Source organism: Diospyros lotus, chromosome 4 (genome assembly GCF_014633365.1).
Source record: "Diospyros lotus cultivar Yz01 chromosome 4, ASM1463336v1, whole genome shotgun sequence".
In the NCBI taxonomy this organism is placed as follows: domain Eukaryota; kingdom Viridiplantae; phylum Streptophyta; class Magnoliopsida; order Ericales; family Ebenaceae; genus Diospyros; species Diospyros lotus.
Window position 1 is genome coordinate 1,284,318 of NC_068341.1, and position 26,804 is coordinate 1,311,121.

A 26,804-nucleotide genomic window follows, 5' to 3' on the forward strand; every position below is an offset into this window, starting at 1 on the left:
AAAGTTAGAATATTAGTAAAGTGCAGACCTTGCCCATTAATTTGCACTCAATTTAATTTGGTGAGCAAAAGCTATAATGAATTCAGAAAGCTAGTTCCTTATAGCAGTTGATAATAATATCTAGTGTCAAAGTGGCATTGTTTCTTGATGAAGAAAAAGGTATATACACACATACATGACAATCCACATGACACAAGTCTGTAGGAGGAGGAGCATGTGGGATGGCATTAACGCTGGGCTGGGCTGGGCTGGGTTGGGTTGGGTTGGGTGGGGTTGCCTTATTTCCTCTGCTTTTGGAGGCCCCCTTGTCACCCATGAACCCATCTACACGCCAGCTCCAGCTTAGCCAAACAAAATAACTTTATGCTGCAAAACCCATCCACTAATCTATTCGTCCCTTTCCGTCACCTCCACCCCCACAGCCACTCAAAAGGGTTGACTTTTGTTGTGGGCTCTAATTCATCCCCAATCAAAGCGCTTCTTTTGGTTTCTATTTAGAGGTTAAAGCACATCCCACAAAACTTTTCCCAAATGTATTGATCCAAACGTCTGAATATATTATGGCCACAGTTTCCATCGGCATCTGAGTGTCGTCTCCACAAAAATTGCAAATGGACCCTTATCTTGAAAATAAAATGGCTTTGCCTTTTGATGGTCTTCCACTTTGTATTTTAGTCTCGTGGGCTGACTTTTTTTTTTTTCCTAAATTAGTGCTAAAAAGCTTTTCCATTCTCAAATGGGTTTCGACTTTCAACTGTCTTAACTACCAACCATAGAATAGAATTAAGAAATTACAGACTTGGAAGAAACAAGGGAAACAAATTTAATAGCTTTTGACCTTTTCTGTTATGTGTAAGTGTAAGGTTTTGTGAATATTAAGGCTGACCTTTTTCGTAGCCTATTTACAATAATAATATGATTATGTTGGAAATGGCAATTGGGGATGAATCAGCAACACCATGGCCATGGATGGGATGCTGGTGGAAGTGGGAAGCAGCAAAAGGCACAAATACTTGTTGGTCATGATAGTATTGTCACTATGGCATGGGGAACAAGTTGACAATTTATAGAAACAACGATCCATGATCATAGTAGTTGAGGCTTAAAAAAGACCAATTACAAGTTTTTTGTTTCTATTTACTTATTATTAAGGATAGACAGAATGCATGATACATTATTAAGGGTTTTGAGGGGGTGTGGGGGAGACACGTGGACCAATGGGCATGCAATGCCGGCGGGAAAATGGGAGATTGATGCGATAAATCACTACCAAATTAAGGGGTTTGGGGATTATATTATTTTTTATACGAATTAATAATGTTGTTAATATATATAGTCAAAACTAAATCGACATTATAAGTATGTTGTCACTAGCTCAAGCTTTAATTGAGATTAAAGTATAGTTAATGATGATGAAAATTAACAGAGCCCATACCATACGAGTCTGATGATAAACTAAAGGAAGATAAAATTAACATAAGCCACACCAATGGTCTCTAGATATCTATCTATCTATATATATATATATGTTAAAACATCCAGTTGAATCTGGAGGAAGCATAGTGAGTAGTGGCATGACGCATAGTCAACAACCTACCTATAATCATAATGCTTTTTGCAACTTACATAAAAATTGATTGGAGAAGATATTTTCTTCGGGGAGTTGACACACTGACAAGTTGAGTATATAAGGAGAATTTTATTGCAATACAACTTGAAAAATAAAAATATAGATATTTTAACTTTTATATTGAAAGAATCAATCAAAGAGAAGAAACGAGGAAGAATTCTATTAAAACCAAGTTAAAAAAGAGTTAAGAGAACAGTGGTAAATCAATGAAATATTAGGAAGAAAATATAACTCCTTTCTAAGTCCTAGGTTAAAACTCTTTTTGGGTACAAGATTTTTGTTAAGTTACTCTCCAACAACTTGTTATTATGACTCGAAATTTAAATTTGTTTGAGATTGAAATTTTTAATTTAATCGTGATTATGACATCAAATTTGACTGTAATTAAAATGTCAAATCCAATTTTAATTGAGATTTATGACTTTGAATTCGATTGTAATTAGAATGTTGTCAAATTCAATTTTAATTGAGATTTATATCAGCTTAAAAAATATTCTTACAAATCATTTTCTAATCAAGATATAATTTCATATGCACATTTATAGATAATTTTATATTTGTAAATTAATGTCCAATGTTTTAAAATTAATTACAGTAATATAATCTTAATAATATTTTAGTGTGACAACATCACTTATATACTAATAATTATTTACTTAATAATATTTTATTTTTTCTATCCTTAATTTTTCTTATAAAATTTTATGTTTGTGTGTGATTAATGATTATATTATGATTTGTTTTGGATCTAACTCCGTATGATTTGCAATTTCATTGATCATTCAATATAGATTGTATCCGCCGTGAAGTTGCAGAGGTATCATCAGAGCAATTGACGTATGGGAAATGAAGCTATTTAGGATAAAGTTTGAAAAATTAGTAAGTTCTCAATCAAACCCAGGTGGGGAGTTAGGATCTTATTAGTTAACTTTTAACATTTAGCATTCAAGTCTTCAAGTTTAAGGCTTAAACCCATTAGATTTTCCAATCACCATCCCTAAGTTTAGGGCTTGGGACCAAAGTAAAGTGGAGGAGGCTTTACATATAACATAAGTCAACCCATGCTTACCAACACCTACATCATTTTCACCATCAAACCATAATACGAGTGAAGACCACTGACTGGGGGTGCCAGTCATAGTCATCAGGCGTAACATGTTGAAAACACAAGGCCGGCAGGCTGGCTAGGCCGTCTCTTCATATAATGAAAATCCAAAACCACAATAGTCTAGAGGAGAAGAGAGGGGGATAACTCAAACGTCCCAATACAGCAAAGGATGAAGTAATAAGTACAATTAAGAATTGAGCCTTCAAATCTGCAGGATTTTTTTTTTTTTTTTTTGGGGGGGGGGGGGGGGGGGGGGGGGGGGTGTCGCAATAGAAGAACGAAAAAATGATAGAATAAAGGATTCACCTATATGAATCTGGACGCTTTGGCTTGCTCTGAACAACCGCCTCAATCTTCTCCATCACGGAAGTGGTCAGCCGAGGGATTACATCAATAGCTTTCATGTTCTCTTTGATCTGCATATCAAGAAGTCTAAACTAATAATGCAGTAAAACAAATTAATAGAACCAAACCAGAGAGAGAGAGAGATCAACAAAAGCTCAGATTACCACTGCAAGATTTTCCAAATAGAGGGGCAACTCGAAACCAAGAGCAACTAACAAGTATTATCGATTGTTCGGTCAGGTTAAAAGAAAAACAATAGAGGCTCTTGCGAAGAATAGAGCAAAAGAGGTAGTAGAAGACTAAGAAAAATTTGATGGGAACCGCTTGAATATGATATTAGTTACAAAGGCCTTGTAGAAGATAATACCATAGATGGGAATAACTAGAAAGCTAGAATAGTGGGATAAAAAGCCTGTCTGTTTTTGTGACCTACAGGACAAAAGATCAAGCAAATTCACCCATGGTCCCCCCGCATATAGTGACCTACCAGTGCATTGCTTAAAAAATTAGCATTCCTAATGGAACTGGCTAACAGCAGCATTTCAGACAAAGCAATACAAACCTCCACATCAAAAACTTCTATTGCAGAACGTTGACAACAGTTCAAAATGATACTTGCAACAAGAAAATCAATCAGAAAAGAGTTTAATAAAAAAAACCCAGAAAAACAGGATCCCTACAGTTGGAGATGCATTGTAGTAATTGAACTAACCTGGTGTTCCTTTGTAGCGCCAGTAATAACTGAGGAGACATTAGGATTTGCAGCACACCATGCAATTGCTAGTTGAGATAAAGGTACACCCAGTTCATCCGCAATTGGCTTCAGTCCATTAACTTTTTTCAGCACATCTTCCACCAGTGATCTGCTAGCAAGATTCTACAATCCAAGATGATCATATCATAGTTTTTCTCTTTTCCCTCAACAGTTTAATTGTACAAGTTGGTGCTGATTAGATCTTAAAGACTACAACATATAAATGATGTTATTTAAGCGTTACAACATAAAATAAATAACTATTGGTCATAAATAACAATTCCATGCTACAGATACCTAGTGCACAGATGTAGTCATTCAATCTCATATGTCACCAATAAATCCCACTAAGTTCACAGTATGGTGGGATGTTTACACAAAATTGAGCAGAAAGGGACATGAAATAAGGTTTCTAAATGAGCTGAGTTTAGATGTGCCATGTTCCATGATCTTGTTCATGAATATAACCTTGACTAGTTTCAGTAAACATCATAAGGAAATAAGAACATTGAGGCTAATGAACAAGTAACCATCTCCTCTAAAATATTTTCACCAGACCATTTGAGACAGTCTTAGCCTTGAAGGAAAAACCAATTGGATCAAACTAGAAAACAATGTAAAAGTGCAAAATCTACAATGTAAAGAAGCCAGCAAGGCCTTATGAAGGACAACACAACCCAAAAGAGTAATTTTGTTGTTTGTCGAGTTAATATGCAAAGATACTGCCTTGGAACACAAAATTTCATTTGTGTTTCATGGTAACCAAAAAAAGATTCAGACTCTTTACTCCTTGAATTAGGGAATACAGCAAACGCAAATGAAGTGTCTTGTAGTCATCCCTGAATGATGCCTCACTTTAGCAAATACCATACATCAATATCTGTGGCCCACAAAAACAGTTTTTTTTCCTTGTGTTGTGTATCTGTGGGGGAGGGGGGCAGGGTGTTGTGGTGTTCAAAGAAACACAAGTTGAATCGTAACAATGGACTGGACTCAAAATGATAGTGGAGGAGCTCGGCTCCAATATATTTATTTTATATGGATAAGGACTACAAAAACCATGGGAATGAAAAATTACACGAAGAATCTGGTAAAAATGCTGAAATCACAATCAATATGGCCAAAAGTGTTGCCGAGACTCCTATATTCCTTAGTCTAACTTCAAAGACTCAAGTGTTTAGAAATTAGCAGGAAGAAAAAAAAAATCTGTATCAGTTGATAAGAACTAAAATTATTAGCACCATAATTCAAGTAATGGTAAAATATGTTGATAAAACTTCTCAACAATAAAGTAACAAGCACACCATTTTTGAATGTTGCAGGATAGCTTCTTGCACAAATGTTGTATGACAGACTTATCTCAATCTAACACAAAACTTAAAAGAAACCTCTGAACTAATAGTTAAGCACATACTCTAAGAAACATCCAAGCATCAGAATGCAAGTTCAAATAAGCCAAAAGCTAGTGCTGAAGGAAGTATAAAAACAATATATTGTGACAGTTAGAAGTTTTATTCCCAATCAAGTTTTACCTTGTAGTTTTCTAATGCAAATCGACTATCAGGCGGAACATTTCCTGAGTTATACTTTCCAGTTAGAACTCCAGATGCAAGTGGGCTCCATGTGGTAAGACCCAAACCATAATTACTGTACAGAGGTAGATACTCAGATTCAACCTGCAGAAGCAAAACACCATAATTATGGATGTAACAGTAGATGAGGATATATTATATACATTGGTATACAACTTAACAAACACAAATCCCCAAGTATAGCACAAAACTACATAGCTGTAGTAAAATGGGACCATAACTAATCCAAAACAAGAAAATACAGTAACCTATAAAGAAATGAGAAATAAAAACCAATATTAGTGCGCAAATTGTGAAAAGTTGAGATTAATCATCAATAAGCAATATCTATTCTAGTACAAAAAGAAAACACAAAATTTTGTGCCATCATCTGCTGAAGCTCTGTCAGGATTTTTTATTTTGAAAATTCTTCATGTATTCTGCCAAAATAACTTTTCACTAAAACATGAATAACTTCTCATTAAAATTTCAAAAATATAATCCATTTATTAACTTGCAAGTGCATAGCATGTGCCACCCCTCTATATACAAACAAAGAAACTATAAGCATTATAAGTTCATAAGCCCATCATAGATCAACCAGCTACAGCTAGTATATATAAACAATGAGCTGTTATCTTAGTATAAGCTGCCCTCCCACGAAAAGTCACCCACACCTTCACATCGTGGCCTCTAGGATAAATCCAGTACCCCAAGACAAGGGAAGATCTCTTACTGAAGATTGCATCATCCAAACTGGTTCAAAACCTTGAGACAGTAATGGTCCATTAGTTTTGTATATGCAACACTAATCCAGAAGAAACAGAATACAGTGACTGGTAATTGCATGTGTTTTTGTCAGTAGTCAAGATATGGTTCACGTATCTTCCATAAAAAATAGTGGGGCTTTCCATGAAAAGTATCTCCCATATTCCCAGGAACACTTATAACAAGATGAAATCAAGAAAGTATCACTACAAGATCCTTTCCAAAGAATCTCTAAGCTTGATCTAAACTGGTCCTAATTGAAGCCTCCCAATCAGCACCCAACTGATCCAACCTCTCAATCCTGACAATGTGTTCTAGAAGAAGGGGATCACACGTTCTTAGTTACAGAAAAGAGCCAACCATATGAAATGGGCACCTCTTTATACACCAACCCAGCATCCCTAAGCTGGATCTGAACTGGTTCTACTTGAAGCCGGCACTCAACTGATCCAACATCTCAATTGTGAAAATGACCTCTGGATAAAGGGGATCCATCTCAGTATCCTAAGAAATTCTCAAGACACATTCTATGAGTTTAACCACAACAAAATTCCTGTCCAAAAAATATTCTGCAACAAAATTACTTAAGTTACAAATTTCTTCCGCACGTTCACACTGCCCATCCATAGGCCCAACCCATTGGATCTCCTAGCTGCGGGGGGTGAGTACATGTCCCTTCAAGACCATGTTTCCCTGCTGCCACCTCTCACACAAAAACACTTTGCCATCCAAACCTCCACAAGCATTTCTGATGCAGGACTTTACTGAGACTCAGGTAATGGATTCTCACACCCCATGACATAAAGCACATCTTATCTTGTCAACTAATGGAAATCTCTGTTTAATTTCTCCAACCACTTGACCATTGAAATAGGAATAGTGAATAGAAACATGAAATAAGATGGAAATAGAATAATAGTTCTGATGAGAGTGAATCTTCCTACCCTTGACTAACTCTATCGTTCTATTAACCTCTTCTCACAAAATCTGTTTGCAAGATGATTTTTTCTTACACGTAAATTCCGACTTGATGATATGAATTATATATTAGATTAGCGGTCTCATGGATCCTAGTACTCTACTGTCTTTGCCTCTTGATATTGGATTCACATTATCATTATTTTACATTCTCCACAGGCAATTCAACATCTATTATCTACAGCTCAGATAAGTGAATCACTCTAAGGGAGGGAAGTTTGATCTTCTTGTCCACTAAACTGGTCCTCTCCATTTATCTTATCATTCGTACCAGCCTTGTGGACAGCTCCAGACAGAGCATAAGAATAGTTCTCCAGAGCTAATCCTCAAATCACTATACCATAGCATAAGATTTAAGTTTTCTACAAGCCTAATGTGAGATACAAGGATATTACAAACATTGGAGACCACCAGTTTTACATAGAAGAAAACTATAAAATCAAATAGAAAGAGCAAAACAAATCTTCATCATCTGTCTCAGCATCAAATCATGCATCTAGGTGATCCAGGCAACAGCTTGCACTACATAAGGATTGCGTCTGTATTAACTGATACTTTTGAGTTACATTTATGTAAGAAATGAATCAGAATATCAGATAAGATAAACAATCAACTTCATGTTCCATCTTTTGCAAGTGGTCACAGCAGTTGACAAGATTCTTAAAACTCTTGTCCTGTAAACAGAACTCCATAAATAGGAAGATATAGAAAAATCAACCCCAATCAACCCCTCTCCCAAGTCCCAAAAAACTAAACTAAAAATTAAAATCTCACATACTACAGAGAAAATCAATACCAAATAGTTAAAAAGATTCACCAATAACCCAAATATATATATATATATATATCATCTGAAGTCTCAGTTGCAAATACATAATCCATTATGTTGTGCCTATACTTGTAGAGAAAATTATACAAGGGTGGCTAGGTGAGCAGATTTTGGATAAAACTGAATTACTGAACCAAAATAATGAATTCTGGTTAATTCAATTTGGTTTGATTTTCATTTTGAAAAATTTTGGTTTCGGCTATTCAGTTAGGTTTTGAAAACAAAAGTTCAGTTTTAACCAAAATAACTAAATTAAGATATATAAATATATATAGATATATATTTATTTAAATTATAAAATTCTAATATATAAAATGGAGATTGAGATGCATGCTTTCGCAGCAAAACTGGTTTAGCCTTGGCCTCTAATATATGTATATATATATATATATATGTTTATGTAAAGTACCATAAAAGTAAGCTTATTTACCATGATGCCATTTAGGATATACTTCCCTCCCCATTTGGCCGTTTCAATTTCAAAAAACCTTATCGGTTCCCCATTTAGGATCTTTTGCCATTGTTTTTGAGCTTTGAAGCTGAACCCTACATTGGTTAATTTGATGAATTAGCAGCTTTATCATAATGCAATAAATGGTTTCTGAAAAATAAGCCATTAAATTGGTGTTATCAGTTAATTTGGTTAGACGGTATTTTCGATTTTGTAACCGAATTAACCAAACTGAACTGATTTTTGTAACCGAACTGAATTTTCCCAATTTCAGTTCAATTTTGGTTATAAACCAACTCAATTTGGTTTTTTTTTTTATTTTGTAACCGAATTAACCAAACCGACCAAAATGACAGATTGCACACCCCTACAGGGTGGCAAAAACATTTTTCCTTGATTCTAACATCTCTAATTATTGTATATAATAACAATGCACTCAATCTCTGTGCCTTGATCCAACTATTATCTATGTGCCTTGATCCTACTATAGTACTATGGCCAATTTCAACTTCCACAAGCAATTACTCAAAGAACCAAGCAAAATAAAAAATTAGATGACGACAAAAGAAAAACTCCATTACCTTGTGCCTAGACAACAAATTGTACTCCGGCTGCTCGACGATCGGCCCAATAAGATCCAACCTCTCCGCAATACCCCATGCCTCGGTGATCTGCTGAGCAGACCACTCGCTTGTCCCCCAGTAAAACGCCCATCCGTGATCGATCACATAGTTCATTGCCCTAACCGTCTCTTCAATCGGCGTCGACGAGTCAGGGCGGTGACAGTAGATCACATCGACGTAGTCCGTATCAAGGCGCTTGAGCGAGGCCTTGGTGCCCTCGATAATATGTTTGCGGGACAAGCCCTTGTCGTTGGGGCCAGGGCCGCCCCAGAAGATCTTTGTGGAGACGACGATGTCGGAGCGCTTCCAGCCGAGCTCACGGATAGCCTGGCCCATGATCTCCTCGGCGCGGCCGTTGGCGTATACTTCCGCGTTGTCGAAGAAGTTGACGCCGTGGTCGCGGCAGCATTGGAGCAGGGCCTTGGCCTCCTTGACGTCGAGTTGGTTGCCGAAACTCACCCATGCCCCGTACGAGAGTTGGCTCACTTTGAGCCCCGATCGGCCTAGGTTCTTGTACTGCATTTCTCTCGAAGTCGAATCCGACGGCGGTGGAAGCGCAGCGACGGTACTGAGAGAGAGAGAGAGAAAGAGAGAGAGCGTTAGAATAGTTTAGAAGACGCCGCGATTTGGCAGGTTTGAGGGAGAATAGTAGGAGACGGCGTGTGGTTGGCGATGCGTGCACAGGGAGTGATCATCTGCGACGAACCTACAATTGCTTTCACCGCCCTGTCGTTGCAATTGGCTTAGCATCACTTCAAGATAACCGCGATTGATTGATCAATGGTCCTGATGCGTCTTGATTTAAACAATCTGATGTGGAGTGCAACGTGGCATTGCTTCTGGCCGCATTGCGTCCTGTAATCTGTAATCTCCGACAACGTTACGTTCGATCCCACGTTTTTACCAGATCCAGATCGAATCTGCTCCTACTATCATTTAATTTAAATTTTAAATGTTTTGTTTTGTTTGAATTTTTTTTTTATCCAAATCATTTGAAATTTGATCTAAATTTATCTTAAATTTTAATTTAAAAACGAGAAGAATTTGAACTTTGAAGTCATAGCTACGATATCATTTCAAATAACTTATGTTAATAATATAATTATTTTAAAGTACAAATTTAAATAGTATTATTTAAATTTTTATTCAAATGCAATTAAAAATTATAAAAAAAAATTAAGATGGAGTTTTACTAGTAAAGTCACTACTAAATACTAATTGAATTTTATTATTTTTTAAAAAAATATTATTTAAACACTCAACTTTTAATTCTTGTTAAAAATCAAATAATAATAATAATAATAATTATTATTATTATTATAACATTTATACAATTTCAGATCGAATTGAGTTAGTTGAGTTTGATTTGGTCCCATTCTCATACAATCCAATCTAAGGAGTCTTTTGACTCTTCCTTCACGAGGCAAATTAGGGGTCTCTCGAGAACTCGTCGTTCAAGGTGCCTTTATTGGGCCTGTTCTTAATTAATGGGCCTTGGCCCAGCATACATCAACAATGGGCTTTAGCCCAGTGCACATCAAGCATGAAAGGAAAAGGTAAAGGAAGATGAAAACGTAGTAGAGAGTAACTTCCCTCGACAGTTTACATGTCAAAACTGTGGTCAATATAATGTACAGCACTAGCACATTCTGAGCAAAACAATGGCAACCACAGACGGGCTATAGCAAGCCACAACACCACCAGAGGACATGAAGAGGAGGAAGAACAATGAAAGAGCTTTCATTTACAAACACTGGAGGGAAATTAAGATGAGAAGCAAGAAATAATAGATCATAAAGCCACCAGACTGGGGGTTCCAGGATCCACCGGCAGAGTCCATTGGCGGCGATGATGGCGCGACATCATCATCCTGCATCGTGACAGTGGTAATACAAGTGTAAATTTTCAGAACCAGAAAATTTGTTGCCGCAAATTTACTCTCCACCCTTTCCAGCAGCCTCTATGGTAGATGCATTAAACATTCTTTTAAGAGTAAGAAGAGAATCAATGCCCTGAGTGACTGGAACTGAATTGTTGGTCCCCCAAAGTAGAACCAGCAGAAATTGATATCGCCTTTTGGGAAAGCAGAAAAGAAAATAACAAAGAGAAAACGAAGTTTGAAAAGAAATTTAACCCTACAGGTAATAATGCATACAAGAAGAACAATATCATCAGGTTATCCAGATATGTGTGGATACTAACAGCAGTTCCTTGAATATGGCATTGATAATCATGCCCCCATATTAAAAACTTGAAACAACATCCAAAACAATCTGCCAGCTATAATTGTCCCCATCTGTCTCCCATCTATTTGTATGGATGCCTTCGAAGCAAAAAACTGATCAAGGGCCCCTACAGTTTCCTCCTGTGCATGCTCAGTATATCCAGTTCATAAACTGGAACAAAATCATTTAACTTATACCAAACAGTGATGCCAAACATTATAGCATAATTTGAATCCATGATTAGTTTGCATAATAGTATGCTTTAGAACTCTTCTCACTAAACAGGTGGTATACGCAATCAATGATAAATGTTCAGGTTCCCAACAGTGATGCCAAACATTATAATACGAAGACAGCAGTATCTGATGTTGAAATTCAAATTCATATAGAGACCCACCATCCATTAACCTCGAGTACTGGGCATCATATGACCAAGAAATGACTATTGAATCATGCTGGGATTATCTGAAATGGCTATTCATTCACTCTCATGTTTTTTCTCACTCTTGCTCTCTGTCCTGGAAGCTTAGTCCAGGACAAATAAAGCAAAATAAGCATGAAGAACAAGAGGTAGCAGATAAAGCTACCAGAAGAAGGGACTCCATATCCACCGGTGGTTTTCGTATTTTGTGATGACGACAAGACTTTAGTTTCCTGCACCATAGTGGTAAACAAAATTATAGGAGGGCAACTACATGACAATAACCACTTACAAATGATGACAAGAAGATTTTAGTTTCCTGCACCATAGTGGTAAATAAAATTATAGGACGGCAACTACATGACAATAACCACCAACAAAAGACAGAAAGCAAAAAAGGTATAAATCTGTGCAAAAAACCAATTTAGTGCTTCACACACTTTTTCCTACGATATGCAGCCAAAGATACGGGGTCTGGTGTGATAAAAATGGGGTTCATCAGAATTGCTAGCAATGGATCTGAATAATCATATCATAATGGAAATGATTTGACCATGTTATCATTTAGTACTGCGGAGATGAAGGGGCAAATGATGATGATCCAAGATGTTTGCTGAATTTAGCATGTTCTGATATCCAAAATAAGGAACACACAAAAGACAAGTAGAGTGAGATAGGAATTTAGATTTATTTTAACTTCAATAATAGAATTTACCAAATTTTTTACCTTTTATATTTTAGTAGATATACTCGGATAAATTGTAACTTGAAATTTATCTTTTATGTATGAACTTCAGTGTATAAGTAGGCATTAGTGATGTAACTAGGTGACACAGTTAATTTTGGAATAAGATTATTGATCTCTCTCTCTCTCTCTCTCTAGGGTCACCCTCTCCTCTACTTATTCCTCTTCCCCTTCCCCAGATTTCTTCTTCCCTCTCTCAGACTTCCTTCCTTTTCCTCCAATTTTCTGCAATCCCCTCTTCTGTCCTGTGTCAGGGTGCCTCAAGTACCCATGCAGGAATACAAAAAAGAAGTATTTAAAGTTTGTGGTAATGGCTTCATTAATTTTGCAGAGAAAAGAGTAACTAAATAGAAGAAAATATTTTCTTGAAAAATGTGGAGCAAGAAAATTACTTTTGAGCCCATAAAGCACAATTTAGGCTGCCGGACAATGTATATTTGATCCCCATGACTGTTTTCTTTATAGATATCTTGATTTCTGTGCCAAGTCCATAATGCATATGTAGAGTTCACAACCTGCATAGACTTCAAACTTCAAACTCATAGAAAAGTCAACGCAAAAACATTAATAGATCATGCTGTCTATAACTAGGTATTAAATAAGGCCAATTACTAATGAGGAAACTAAAAATTATTTGAGCAATCACCTAGTTTTAGCATCCATCAATTCCTGTGTAGAACATATCCCAAGGCTTTCTCCAGCTCAGTGACTGGTCATTCAAATGCAGGTATTAATGACATGAAAACCTAATGTTACCATAGGTTCAAGCAATGACCTAGTTCCCCACGTAATATCAGTTTATGACTTAGCTCTGAAGGTTTTTTATTATCTACCCCCCCCCCCCCCCTCCCCCCCAAAAAAAACTCATGTTCAGCTTTATCTTGATGCCATAAATTCTGAGCTTTGCACAACTTGGCTATGTCAAAAGATCTTAATTTATGATCAATTACTGCTGTTACCATTATTTTGGTACACGACTTTCTAGACTTGTTTACGTGGCCCTTCAAATAAGAATCCATGTAGTTGGAAGAGGCTTAGTTGAGCCGATTCACAAAAATATTTCTAGACATTCTAGACATAGGAATTTTTATATATTCAGTTTGGGGGGTTTCTATACGTAACCATTTATCTTAGTACATCTCCAACCATTCTCATATATTTCCAAACTTTTCCTCATTTGTCTTACACTTAAGAATATTTGTTTTCAGAACTAAACAACACACTTGAAAGAAATTTACTCCTTGTTGAATACACCAGAAAGAAATGAACCCAAATACTTTCATGAGAGTATCTAAGAACTCTAGTAGCATATTTGTGCACAATTCAAGATCAATCACCAAGAGATTTAAGAGACCATCCAAGAACTAGTTGGAGGAAGTTATACAATTACGCAGTGAAGATTTGCCGTTACTGCCTGACAAACATATAGGCTAATGTCATATACTTGTCTCAGAGCCTGAAAGGTTACAAACAATCTCTATTAACTGATGAAAAGGAATCAACACATAATATAGTTTACCTCGAGTATTCCATGTCCAAAACTGCTCTCCCTGTATGCACTCCATTCTGGTTGTCTGTCCCAGCAAAAATTTCCTTTTGCAGGACCAGATGAAAAATTCAAATGGCATACCCCTCCAAATTCTGGTATATTGTCCCTTGCTGAAGGACATTTCCCAGGATCATCTGCATGATCAACATCAACTAGTTCTATGTTTCCACCATCCCCAACTGTTATGTAAACAGGCCCACATGGATCAAGTGTATAATTGTAGACTCTATTCATCCGCTCATAAGCATGCACCTGGGATGAAAATAAAATGTCATACTTTATTGATAAAAAGGTTTTGGAAAATGGATTTCTATCTGCTTTGTTAAACTGTGAAGGATCTGTGTGCATCTTAAACACTTCAATAAAAATCTTCAACAGTGATAGGAGTTAATACAATCAGTATCCCGCCCAAGATCCACATGTTTATTATGTTTCTATATTGACTTTAGCACATGATTGTGTTCTGATATCATGATTAAACAAATACTCAATATAAATATGTGAAAAAAAATGCCATTCACTTGGGACTTACACGCATTTATTCAAGTCTTTCTGTCCTGAATTACCTTTCATTTCAATGTAAGGCAGTAAAGCACCAATATACTGAGATGAGGATGTTATGGTGGATGCGTGGCCATACAAGAGGCAAAATTAGAAATGAATGTATTTGTAAAAAGGTCAAAGTGACTCCTGATGAGGATAAGATGCATGATATATTGTTAAGATGGTTATATTATGTGAGAAAAAGACTAATTGATGCTCCTAAGAGGAGAATGGTAAGAATGAAAGAAGTTTGTAGTGAAAAAGATAAAGAGACCAAGCAAAACTTCGTGGAGAACTGTTAGGCATGGCATGAGTTAAAAATAACCTTACAGAAGATATAATCATAGATAGGGATGATTGCCAAGCTAGACTTCATGTAGCAGACTTCAACTAGAACAACTAAGACTTAGTATGTTGTTGTATAGTTTTTGATTAGCTCAGAAATGGAAATATCTTGGATCATTTTCTGGAACACACGTGAAACAATAACAAATTGAAAGATGAGTGAAAATATTGAAATGGAAATTGAAATATATATAAATATTTAAACCAGCACAATAATTAAATAATATAATTTTTAAGCCTTGTAGATGTGTTTGTTTAATATTTAGTTCCTAATGGCTAATAGCATGGGCATTTACCTCAAGATGCTCAAAAATAGTTTTTTGTTTTTATGCAAATTTTTGCAATATGGGAAGATGGAATTGGAGTTAATGCATTAAAAAGGTGGAAAATGATTTCCTGCCTAATACAATTGGGACAAATACAAACTTGACTAAAAGTAGAAAAAAATTATATTATTCACAAAAAAGAAGAAGAAAGAAAACTAAATGCATTTCAACTTACATGACCTGATAAGACAATATCAACACCATATTGATATAGAAGTGCTTCCATTTCCTGCCTCATGCATTCAAATTCCTGATAGTGTGATGAATAGCTGTTATACCAAGGGGAGTGCCATCCAGCTACCAGCCAAGGGGTGACTTTGCGATCTATATCTTGTAGGTGTTCCTTTAGCCAAGCATACTGAGCACCTGAGGAAAAGAACTTGCTGCTAAGACTAACATCTTTTGAAACTCAACTTGCAAAGATGTTTGCACTCCACCATCATCAAAATCCTTAATCCTATTAAGTGCAGTCAGCTACACAGATTTTAACTCTCCAATCATATCCAATTAAACATACTTACAAATATATTTGTACTATCAGATGAAAAATGCACATGGAAAGTGAATAAGAATAAAAGTGATAATCTTAAAAAAAAAAAAAGGGAATAGTGATCAGATTTAAAAAGCCCATTAATGAATCAATTAAAGGGGATTGTATATTTCACCAGTAGTGTTATAGTCAACGTACGCCCCCAACATGATGAAATGCACCCCTCCAGCATCGAAAGAGTAGTAAAAATTACTGTTAGAGCCAGACTCCACTGAAGGAACAGCAAATCTTGTCAGATATGATTTGAAAGTGACTCCAGCAGCTTGAGGCTCAATTTCATGATTGCCTTCAATGACCATCATAGGAACCCTTGATGTGAGGGGTTCCATGAATCTGTACTTGCACTTCAATCATGTCAGTAAAAGAACCAGATTAAATTCCATAAGCACAGTTAGAAATATAGTTCTATATCTTTTGCATCATGCAATGGTAAGTTTTGAGTGTCCTAGCTAAAATAACCATAACCAGCTTCCTTGTGCAAAATGAAAATCAAGTTAAGTACATAAAGAAAAAGCATTTGAAGGCTGAAATAGATATGAAGAGAGGCATATGAATAAAAACAATTTCCTTCATCCAATAGGTGCACACACCAAACTAAAATGCTTTCTACTGCTACTATCAAAGCTAGGGATTTAACCAGCAGGCTAAGGTTTAATGGCAGCTGCCACCCTACCTTGACTTATCCAGTAGGCTAAGGGATTTAACCAGTGTCAGATCTCAAATCTAGCAATGGCTCCTTCCGCAATTCAGAAGGAATTGCGCGCAAATGAGAAACCCAAAGGAAGTGAAATTAGAGGGAGAGAGATAGAGATAGAGAAAGAGAGAGAGATTGGTGAGGAAAAATGTGATTCAATTGTATTTTTAGATACCCGCTTTAGCGGAATGAGCTGGCTTATATACCCTCCTCAAGGAGGCGCCAAAACATTTGAATTACAAGCAGCTAACTACCAGCTTCTACACACTTCTATGCTCCAACCGCCTACTCCCTTTATTACTACATTACCCCTTTGACTAATAGGCGCCCTTGCCCTTGTCCGTGACAATTCTCCTCTCCTTAGGATTCTTCTTGTCCTCAAGAAGATTTTATAGGAGTCCGACTGCCCTCGGAAATTGCTGGAGTAAGTCTAGTAGATACTCCTAGGTGTTGTTTTTTGGATGGAGGTTGGACCGCGAACTAGCACCTGAGTGAGGGGGAGGTTCTGTTTGTATATCACTCGTTTATCCACGATAGCGACAGGTTCAGCTGCCTATTGCGATGTTGGAGCAGTCGGGGGTAGAGTTACACTCACCGGGTTGGTACCAGGATATGGTTTGAGGAGAGAGACGTGGAAAACGGGATGAATGAAAGTCTACTGGAAGTTGTAATCGGTAGGCCGTTTTGCCCACCCGAGCTAACACTTCATACGGCCCATAGAATTTAGGACTGAGTTTGGACATTGCCGATGGTGAGAGAGTCTTCAATTGTGCATGCCTCAGTTTCAAATAGACCCGGTCCCCAACTGAGAAATTTCGTTCACTCCGCTTTTTGTCAGCGTATTGCTTCATTCGGTTTTGGGCGCTTGCCCATTCCCTCTTTAGTGTCTACATCACTTGTTGTCGTTGAGTGAGATAATCATCCACTGTGGCTACCAAGTTGGGGCCACCACCGGTAGCAGTGGTGGTTTGTAGCCGAATAAGGCCTCAAACGAGGTTATTTTCAAGGATGAGTGGTAGTTGGTGTTGTACCACCACTATGCCAAATGCAGCCACTTGTGCCACCCTATGGACTGCACCAAGCACACACACCGAAGGTAGGTCTCAAGGCATTGATTCACTCGTTCCGTCTGTCCATCCGTTTCTGGATGATATGCTGATGACATGTGGAGCTTGGTACCAAGTGATTTCATAAGCTCACTTCATAGTAAGCTGGTGAAGACTTTGTCTCGATCGGACACAATGACTTGAGGCAAGCCGTGTAATTTTCCAACTTGATCTAGGAACACTTGTGCCACTTCTTGGGCTGTGAAGGGATGAGTTAGACTTAAGAAATGACTGTATTTGGTGAGTCTGTCCACGATTACCAATATGCAGTCTTTGCCCTCTGACTTGGGTAATCCTTCCACAAAATCCATACTGATGCTGGACCATGCTTGCTCCGGTTGAGGCAAGGGTTGCAGCAGCCCTGGAGGGTGAATATTCTCATGTTTACACCGGCTGCAAATGTCACAATTCTTTATGTAACTCTGCACTGCCTTCTTCAACCCTGGCCAATAGAACAATTGTTGTACTCAGTTATATGTGCTTTGGACCCCCGAATGGCCTCCTACGGGCGAATCATGCAGAGCTGTTAGGATCTTTCTTTGTAGCAGCTCGTCACCTCTGATTACCAACTTCTCTTTGTATCTTAGCAACCCATTCCTTAACGAGTAACCCGGTTTGCTCGTGGGGTCTAGTGTCAGTTGCTCCATTAGATCCTTGGTCCATTCTGCTTTCTCGTAACTGGCTGCTACCTCTAGGTGCCATTCTGGTATGACAGAAGTCATGGCTGCCGTTGTTCCTTCCTCCATACAGCAAGAAAGGGCATCGGCTGCTTTCTTCTCGTGTCCTTTCCTATATTGAATGGTGTAATCAAGACCCATGAGTTTAGACATACCTTTCCTTTGGAGGTGTGTGTGTAACTTCTGTTGCAATAGGAATTTCAAGCTTTCATGATCAGTTCGAATAATGATCTTACTCCTTTCCAAATAATGCCTCCACTTGTCTACTGCTATCAAGACCGCCAGAAGTTCTTTCTCGTGTACACTGAGACCGAGATGCTTTGGTGCTAAAGCCTGGCTGATGAAGGCTATGGGCCTTCCTCCCTGAGCCAACACTGCTCCCACTCCATAGTTGCTGGCATCAGTTTCTAAAACAAACGGTTGATTAAAATTAGGGAGGTTCAATGTAGGAACCTCACACATGGCTTTCTTCAATTGATCAAAGGAAGCTTTAGCTGCTTCATCCCAATGAAATCCGTCTTTTTTGAGCAACTCAGTTAATAGCTTGTTGATGATGCTGTAATTTTTAACAAATCGTCTGTAATAACCCATGAGACCCAAGAATCCCTGCAAACTCTTCACGTTAGTCGGCCGTGGCCAGTCATTCATTGCTGCAATCTTTTGGGGGTCAGTGCTCACCCCCTTTTCTGATATAACATGGCTTAAATATTCCACCCGGGTTTATGCAAAGGCACATTTGGACTTCTTGATGAACAACTTATTGAATCTAAGGATTTGCAAGGTTAACCATAAGTGCTCTATGTGTTTAGGGAAGCCAGGGCTGTAAATTAGGATATCATCAAAGAAAACCAGAATGAATTGGCGAAGATGGGGTTCGAATATCTGGTTCATGAGGGCTTGGAAAGTTGCTGGTACGTTAGTTAAATCGAAAGGCATTACTAAGAATTCGTAGTGCCCTTGGTGGGTCCTAAAGGCTGTTTTGTGGATATCTTGGGGGCTCATACGGATTTGATGATATCTTGAACGGAGGTCGAGTTTGGAGAAAACTTTGGCTCCATGTAACTCGTCTAGTAGGTCTTCTATGATAGGGATAGGGAACTTATTCTTTATGGTAAGGGAGTTGAGTTGGCGGTAGTCTATGCAAAACCGCCAACTGCTGTCCTTCTTTTTGACTAAGAGAAGAGGAGAGGCATATGTGTTGATGCTGGGTCGAATGACTAATTGCTGAAGCATTTCCTTAATCATGCGTTCAATCTCAGCCTTTTGTTTTGGGGGATACCGATAAGAACGAATGTTAACCGGCTCTGAATTGGGTTTAAGGTTTATGGTGTGGTTAAACGGTCTGGGAAGGGGTAGAGCTTTCGGTTCCTCAAACAAATCCTTAAATTCAACTAAGAGTTCATCAAGTAAGTCCAGTTGAGTTACCTCCCAAGGGATGGAGCCATTCTTCGTTGCTTCCAGTTTGAGTTTCCCACCATAATCCAGTTCTTCCTCCTCCTGCTCAATTGTTTGTATCAAGAACAATTGAGCCACCTGTGTCCACTTGCTTTTGAATAGCTTATGTAGTCTTTTGCCTGAAATAAGTTTGCAAGTACCAGCCTCTGCACTGCCAATGATAGTCATTCGTTTTCCCCCTTTGTTGAAAGTGACTTCCATTTTCTTAAAGTCAAAGCAAATGGGGCTTACTTCTCTCATCCAATCCACACCTAAGACCATATTGTAGCCTCCTAACCGGAGAAGTCTTACGTTAGCTTCGAAGTTTTCCCCCTGCATCTGCCAACAGAATCCCATGCAAGCAAACTTACAAATCACCTTCTGGCCATTAGCCACTGTAACAGACAGTGGAACTGTCCCGGTAAGTCAACAATGGAGCCTCTTAGCCACTCTTTCATCCAGGAAGCTATGTGTGCTTTCGTTGTCAATGAGTATAGACAGGTCGTCCTCCTGTGCCTTACCATCTACTTTTATGAGTATAGACAGGTCGTCCTCCTGTGCCTTACCATCTACTTTTATGATTTTACTTGTGGATACTCCCCTTAGTGCATGGAGAGAAATCTCCATTTTCTCTTTGTCTCCTTCGTTCTCTTGGGTCTCTACTTCTTCAACCTTTTCTTCCCCATCCTCTGTTCCTTCTAGCAACAGCAATTGGCATTTGCATTGATGGCCTGGCGTGTATTTGTCTCCACACCTGAAACAAAGTCTAGCTAACCTCCTATGTTCTCTCAAATTGTTCCCAAACGATGGGGATGGAGCTGGCAGAGCTAACGCCTTACCGTTTGATCCCCCTGTTCCTCCTTCCTTATTCCACCCCCTATTACTCTGTTGAATAGGCACCTGCCAACCTCTACTCACCCCTTTTTGCTTCTTCGATAATGCCTCTACCGCTAGTTCTTGCAGCTTAGCACACTCCGTAGCCTACTGTACTATTTTCGGTTGAAACATTTTCACTATGGGGCGGATTTCCTTGCTCAAGCCGCTGATGAAACTTGACACGAAGTAACCTCGGTAAGTGTGGGATTGGAGATCAACATGAGGGCCTTCAATTCCTCAAATTTTTGTTGGTAGACTTGCACAGATCCTCTTTGTTTCAGTTTATTAAATTCTTCTACTACGTCTAACATTCCTTTCTCCCCAAATCTTCCACACATTCCTTCCACAAATTCTTCCCAAGAGCACTCGTTTTTCACTCCCATCCACCCCTGGTACCATGCATCCCCCACATCGTTAAGGTAGGCCGCAGCAATTGTTACCTTCTGTTGTTCGGCCACGTTATAGAGACGAAACACTCTCTCACAACGCCTCACCCACCATCGCGGATTCTGGCCATCAAATAAAGGAATCTCCATACGCGGCATCAACGTCCCGCTCTGGTTCGATCCTTGTGCTACGCCTGATCTCCTGACGCCCGTGTTTTCTTCCATCATTGGTTGCTCTGTTTCCAGTTCTGCAGATCCCTCCGATCTGCTATTACCCCCTAGATCGTTTAGGACCGGTTCCAAATGCTCCCTCGAAGGGAACTCCGAAGAGATTCGTACTTGAGTTTGGCGTGAAAGCATCAGCATAAACTGATGCATGTGATCCCGGAGAGTTTGGTTTTGTTCTCTCATTTGCTCCTCTAATCGAGCAATCTGTGATCAACTCTTCTCCCGCCACAAGTTCACCGCTCCATCGATCCTTCTTTCCACCAAATTTTCAAACGTCTCCATCCGATTCTGCATCTCCAATACCGGCGCAATCACCTGTTGGAGTTGCGCTTCCTTATGCTTCATCCGAGTTCCGTCTGCCATGGCCCTCCCGATCGCCCATGAACGTGCTCTGATACCAAATTGTCAAATCTCGAATCTGGCAATGGCTCCTTCTGCAATTCAGAAGGAATTGCGCGCGAATGAGAAACCCGAAGGAAGTGAAATTAGAGGTAGAGAGATAGAGATAGAGAAAGAGAGAGAATCGAGAGAGAGATTGGTGAGGAAAAATGTGATTCAATTGTATTTTCAGATGCCCGCTTTAGCGAAATGAGTTGGCTTATATACCCTCCTCAAGGAGGCGCCAAAACATACAAGCAGCTAACTACCAGCTTCTACACACTTCTATGCTCCAGTCGCCTACTCCTTTTATTACTACATTACCCCTTCAACTAAAGGCGCCCTAGCCCTTGTCCGTGACAACCAGTTTTATTTCTGATGGAAGTCATGGGACCCCAACTTATCCCCAATAGGTGTGTGAGATAACCAGACCCTCTAAGTCTTGGATGCCTAAATTAGAATATACACCCAAGCATCATAATTTAGACATTTGTAGACAAAAAAAGATCACGGATATTCATAGGCATGCAGATAAAAATACCAGGAGCAAACAAAAACCAAGAAAAAAATAGACACATTAGACCTTCCATAGTTACAACAATCTGATAAATACATGAACAAATATTGTAGCTTAAAAGCTTGTGTGTGCATCCCTAAAGAATTTCTTTCCCCTATTGTTTTAAGAACCAAAATTGTGGATTGTGCTGTTATGATGTTAAATCACACCCTGGTAAGAGTGCAAATGGTTTATTAGGTTACCGATAGCGATGTACAAAGTTTATCAAAATGCAAGTGAGGAAAAAGATCATGGGACAGAATTACGGTCCATGAATGGTAACATAGTTCACAAGCTCATATTATTTTGATAAGCTTCATTATCACATTTTTAACTTCAGATAACTTGAGGACTCTTATTCAGTTTATTCATGTCATAGTTTCATTTTTAAGATTCAATTTATTAGTTTGCAATTTCATTTTCTTGAGATGTAAACTTTTCTTGGGTCAACCAAGCAGTAGATTCTTTTGTTAAAGACTGATTGTACCTTGGAGCTTGCAATCAACATAGGTTCCATATGGCATACTCATTGTTTTGTACCTTGGTGTTTCTAAAGAGCATAAGACTAACCCTGTCATACTTGCTTTAAACTTCTTTCATCAATGAAAATTTTAGACTATTTTATAGACTTTAACGCTTTGCAAGAACCATGTAAGATGACAATCAAAGGGCATAAATCCTTCTTTCTTGTTTCCTTTTTACCCCTTCAGGTAGTATAGGAAGCAAGCATCATATTGACACAGAAATTCTTGATTGTCTAAGTAGAGTATTTCAGATCCAAATTTAATAGGATGAGGCTACAAATGAGAAAGAAAAGATAAGATAAGATCCCTGCCAGGAGCAAAGAAACATAGATAAAATAAAGAAGAAGCCTCATCAGCATAACTGCATTGCAAGTTTGCAAATTGCAAGCGTAATTTTGAAAAAACTAAATTGAATTGAAGAGGCACAACATGCATCTTTGTGAAGTTCAACTGCATGGCAAACACAGAAGGGGAGCATTGTTGTAGCAGAGAATATGACAGTCACCATGAAAACTAGTTTAATACCTTCCCCAGCCATCCCAACGGGGTTGATAGCTCTCCCTAATGGGTGCATTTGGGAACTCACATGAAAAGCATGTAGCTCCTTTTCCACCAGTTGTCCGGTATTGATTTGCATAAGTCAAGTCTCCAACCATTAAAATCATTGAAGGATCATTTTCTATCAGATGATCGATGGTAGAAGTTGAATTGCTTGTGAGACCCAAATCTCCAACAACTGCAATTCGACGAGGGTACCTATTGGGTCCGGTCAATGGTAAAGTTTCAAAGGCTTGCTCTTCACTCATAGCTGGAATAGAACTATCACCACATTTGTAGAAATATTTAGTTCCAGGTTCAAGACCTATAATAAAACAAGAGCTTGTCAATCTCAATTCTGAAGAAACAATTAGCATGATTTGGGTTTTTTTTTTCTTCCCAAAAAGGTTGTCTTAAAGATCTCTCATAAGAAGATCCATCAATACCATTGAATAAAACTATAAGAAATCAAGCACAAACTATGAGACTCTTGACACAATTCAATTATTCAACAATAAATTTTCAAGTTGCTCAGCCAAAAAATTATGTTATATGCTATCAGAGAGACAATAGGTGGAAGTTAAAGAGAGTTGCAGCCTAAGTCTACCTTGCAATTAACATAGAGGTTTACTTTCATTTGAGTGATTTCAAAAATTTATCTTGAGTCTTGACCTTTTTGGCCATGCTATCAGTAGGCAAGACTATTTTTGAGTAGATAAAGGAACTTTATTGTAGTTCAACAAGAAAGCAATATAAATAATATAATAAAAAAAAAATATGTTTATGTTGCAGAGGAGAAACAAGAATTTAATGCTTCAGCAGTAGAGGAGAAGAAAAGGAAAAAACCAAAATTATTTTCAAACTAATCAAAATTATTCTCGCAAAAGTTCCTTTTACAGAAGTGATTCTCAGAAATTTCATAACAGTACCAGACTACCACTAAAATCATAAACACATCCAAGAATTAGAATATCTAACCAGCTCAACAAGAATAGGTTTACAATTGATTGATCAATTTCTTGAAGGAAAAAATTATCAGAAAAATAATAGGTAATAGAAGATAATTACCAAGACTTTCATAGAAGGATTGCACGATATCAATCTAGTTCTGAAAATTAGCTGTTAATAAAGGCAATAAACTTTAGAACAACTTCTATCTAAGCTCCATTTTCTTGCCCCACTAAACATGGATTATTTTGGCAATACGTTTTACAGGAAACTTGTGGTGTTAGATTCAACAAAAGTCCATTATATGTAGCCTCTTCATGTATTATGCAATGTTCATTAGCATCAATGCACACAGAGATTTAACACTCAGTGGTTAGACACTAGAATGAAGCTCAGCATAACTTGTCTCCCACTACATTCGAACTGAAGAACCCAACAGGGCAATAGCAGCCCATTCAAACTAAAGAACTCCACAGCTAATTGAAGGACTATTACCTAAATCACCAGTGCTCCTAGTAATTTCTATGCTAATATGTTATGCCCTTATATTGATCAAGGAAAGGTATAATTTTTTGCTTCGAGTTTTTATCTCCATCAGAACCAAAAACGAGATGGCACAAACTCACTCTTTCCTCAATCATCGATGTTTAAAAAAATACAAAACTAAATGGAGTAGTTTTATTGCTTTACCATCAATCCTCACATGATGAATGATGCCAGAGGTGTAATTCCGAAGGCCCTCAAATGGGTACAACTGACTATAAACAGTCGAAACCCCGGTTTTCTTCAGGGAATACTTCCCCCTTTGCTTCCCATACCAGACCTCACTGGCAACGGTTGACGGATCAAGGGCAGTCACATTAAGACCAATCTGAGCATCTCCTGGAAACCAACATAAACCAACCCAATTCAACAAATATCTCATTTAGTAAATTCAACAAACACGTGAAGAGCAAAGGACATATTTCAGAAACCGACAGGAAAAATACCGGTAACCCAGGAAACCCACATTGCTGTAGGCGAGGATAGTGCGAGAGCAATCTGCTCAGGAAACATCGAGGTGACGTTCCTTTTCAACCTTGGATGATCCATGGGCAAGTCATCGCTGCCTCGGCGCAGTGATGGATCGAAACGGCGAGTCACAGGCTCGAATGGGCCTTCCAAAGTAGTGGGTATACTTTGTGCAGTGAAGATCAAGTTGGCTGTGACCAGCAAAACGATTGAAGCTCTACATAGTTTACAGAGTTCCATTGCGATCAAAGTTTGTATGAGATTGACAAAGATGGGGCTTTTTGGTAGCTTAAAAGAGAAGCAATCGAGCAGAAACGGAAGTTTGGATGTTCCCATCGGAGGAGTTGCAAATGGAACAATTAGCGGCAAATTGGTATATTTTAAACATTCAGCGGCGGTTTTTTGTACTTCATATATGAAATGTGTGATGTGCCATTCTTTTCACACATAGTAATATTTATTTTAATTTTAAAATAATTTTATTAATTAATAAAATATTATATATTCCTCATCAATTAATAAAAATAATTTTAAATTAAAATAAAATATTTTTATTTGTTTACTGCACCTTAATAATTTTTAAAATTACCCTATTAAAAAATATAAATTTTGAATATTCCATTTGTTGAACTTTATTGCTTAGAAGCTTTTTTTTGTACTTTTGTTGAATTTCATCTATTTAATTTATTTATTATTTTATTTTATTTTAATATTATTGTAACACATCTTCCAAAAGAAAGTTCTCTCAAATAAAAAACTATGAGTGTTCAAAAAAATTGATTAATCACAAAAATTGATCAAATCGTATCGTATTGTGCAATTTTTTGGATGAGCAGTTCGACACGATTTAAAAAAATTACAAATTGCACGATTTACGATTTGAGAATTTGGTGGTTCGATATAGTTTAAAAAATTGCAAATCGCTCGAGTAATATTTTAATAGTAAAATAAATTAAAAAAGAAAATAAAATGTAAAAGGGTGTGTCGTGTAACCCTAATCACTTCTAAGTTCTAAGCCTTCTATTCTATTTCTTCTCTCTAGCCAGTGTCGCATGCTTCCAACCCACCAAGGACTCAAGGAGATTTGGTCTGGTTTTGCCAAGTTGTTTAGAAACAACTTGAAATTGAAGTCTTCTTTCGCTATACAATTTATACAAAAATGAAGCAAATTGCCTGGAAATTGACCAGTGAGAAGATGCTGAGGAAGCAGTTGGTGACGAAGACGACGTCGACGATGGGAGGTGAAAAAGCCGCACAGGTTTTGATGGGGAATGGTGGCTCTGAGAGAGATTCAGAAGTACCATAAGAGTATGGAACTGCTGATTCGGAAGCTATTGTTCCAAAGGCTTGTGAAGGAAATTGCACGGGACTTCAAGACGGATCTTAAGTTTCAGAGCAACGTTGTAGCAGCCCTCCAAGAGGCTGCAGAGGCATATCTCGTCGACCTTTTCGAGGACACCAATTCGTGTGCCATTCATGCCAAAAGAGTCATCATTATGCTCAAGGACATTCAGCTTGCTCGAAGGATCTGAGGTGAGAGAGCTTGATACAGGCTCATTACAATTATTTGGTGATTTTATTGTTCTGATCTTCGCTTTGATTGTAGAAAAAAAAAAAAAAAAAAAACCTTAAAATTTCTCATAGTATATTCCAAATCTGTTCGTCCATTTTTTTCCACTAGTTGAAAG

At 37.9% G+C, this 26,804-nt stretch overlaps 2 protein-coding genes across 5 annotated transcripts; both read right to left on the minus strand.

The window, feature by feature from the left end:
* Nucleotides 1–2,981: 2,981 nt before the first annotated feature.
* On the minus strand, nt 2,982–9,688 carry LOC127800606 (probable voltage-gated potassium channel subunit beta). Its single transcript, XM_052335317.1, has 4 exons — nt 9,016–9,688; nt 5,370–5,513; nt 3,796–3,960; nt 2,982–3,154 (listed from the first exon to the last, which is right to left on the minus strand). The coding sequence occupies exons 1-4, from the start codon at nt 9,577–9,579 to the stop codon at nt 3,041–3,043; spliced, it is 987 nt and encodes a 328-aa protein (XP_052191277.1). The 5' UTR covers nt 9,580–9,688; the 3' UTR covers nt 2,982–3,040.
* Nucleotides 9,689–10,614: 926 nt separating this feature from the next.
* On the minus strand, nt 10,615–25,485 carry LOC127798749 (purple acid phosphatase 23). Of its 4 annotated transcripts, none has more exons than XR_008022486.1 (9): nt 25,095–25,485; nt 24,796–24,987; nt 23,146–23,482; nt 15,877–16,094; nt 15,387–15,577; nt 13,968–14,249; nt 12,841–12,963; nt 11,680–11,936; nt 10,615–10,927 (listed from the first exon to the last, which is right to left on the minus strand). XR_008022486.1 is itself a non-coding variant. In XM_052332336.1 (9 exons), the coding sequence occupies exons 1-9, from the start codon at nt 25,450–25,452 to the stop codon at nt 10,923–10,925; spliced, it is 1,773 nt and encodes a 590-aa protein (XP_052188296.1). In that variant the 5' UTR covers nt 25,453–25,485; the 3' UTR covers nt 10,615–10,922. The 4 variants fall into 4 exon arrangements, 3 of the variants coding, with proteins under 3 accessions (XP_052188296.1, XP_052188295.1, XP_052188293.1); XM_052332336.1 differs by having other exon boundaries at nt 11,870–11,936; XM_052332335.1 differs by lacking the exon at nt 11,680–11,936.
* Nucleotides 25,486–26,804: the final 1,319 nt, after the last annotated feature.

Coding starts and splice junctions, on each gene's coding strand:
- LOC127800606 (XM_052335317.1), bottom strand. CDS start 9,579: ATGCAGTACAAGAACCTAGGCCGATCGGGGCTCAAAGTGAGCCAACTC. Junction 5,514..9,015: donor ATTTGTTGTCTAGGCACAAG/GTAATGGAGTTT, acceptor TTGCTTCTGCAG/GTTGAATCTGAGTATCTACC. Junction 3,961..5,369: donor TTGCATTAGAAAACTACAAG/GTAAAACTTGAT, acceptor CTTGGATTGTAG/AATCTTGCTAGCAGATCACT.
- LOC127798749 (XM_052332333.1), bottom strand. CDS start 25,452: ATGGGAACATCCAAACTTCCGTTTCTGCTCGATTGCTTCTCTTTTAAG. Junction 24,988..25,094: donor GTGGGTTTCCTGGGTTACCG/GTATTTTTCCTG, acceptor GTTGGTTTCCAG/GAGATGCTCAGATTGGTCTT. Junction 23,483..24,795: donor TCATCATGTGAGGATTGATG/GTAAAGCAATAA, acceptor GTTTTATTATAG/GTCTTGAACCTGGAACTAAA.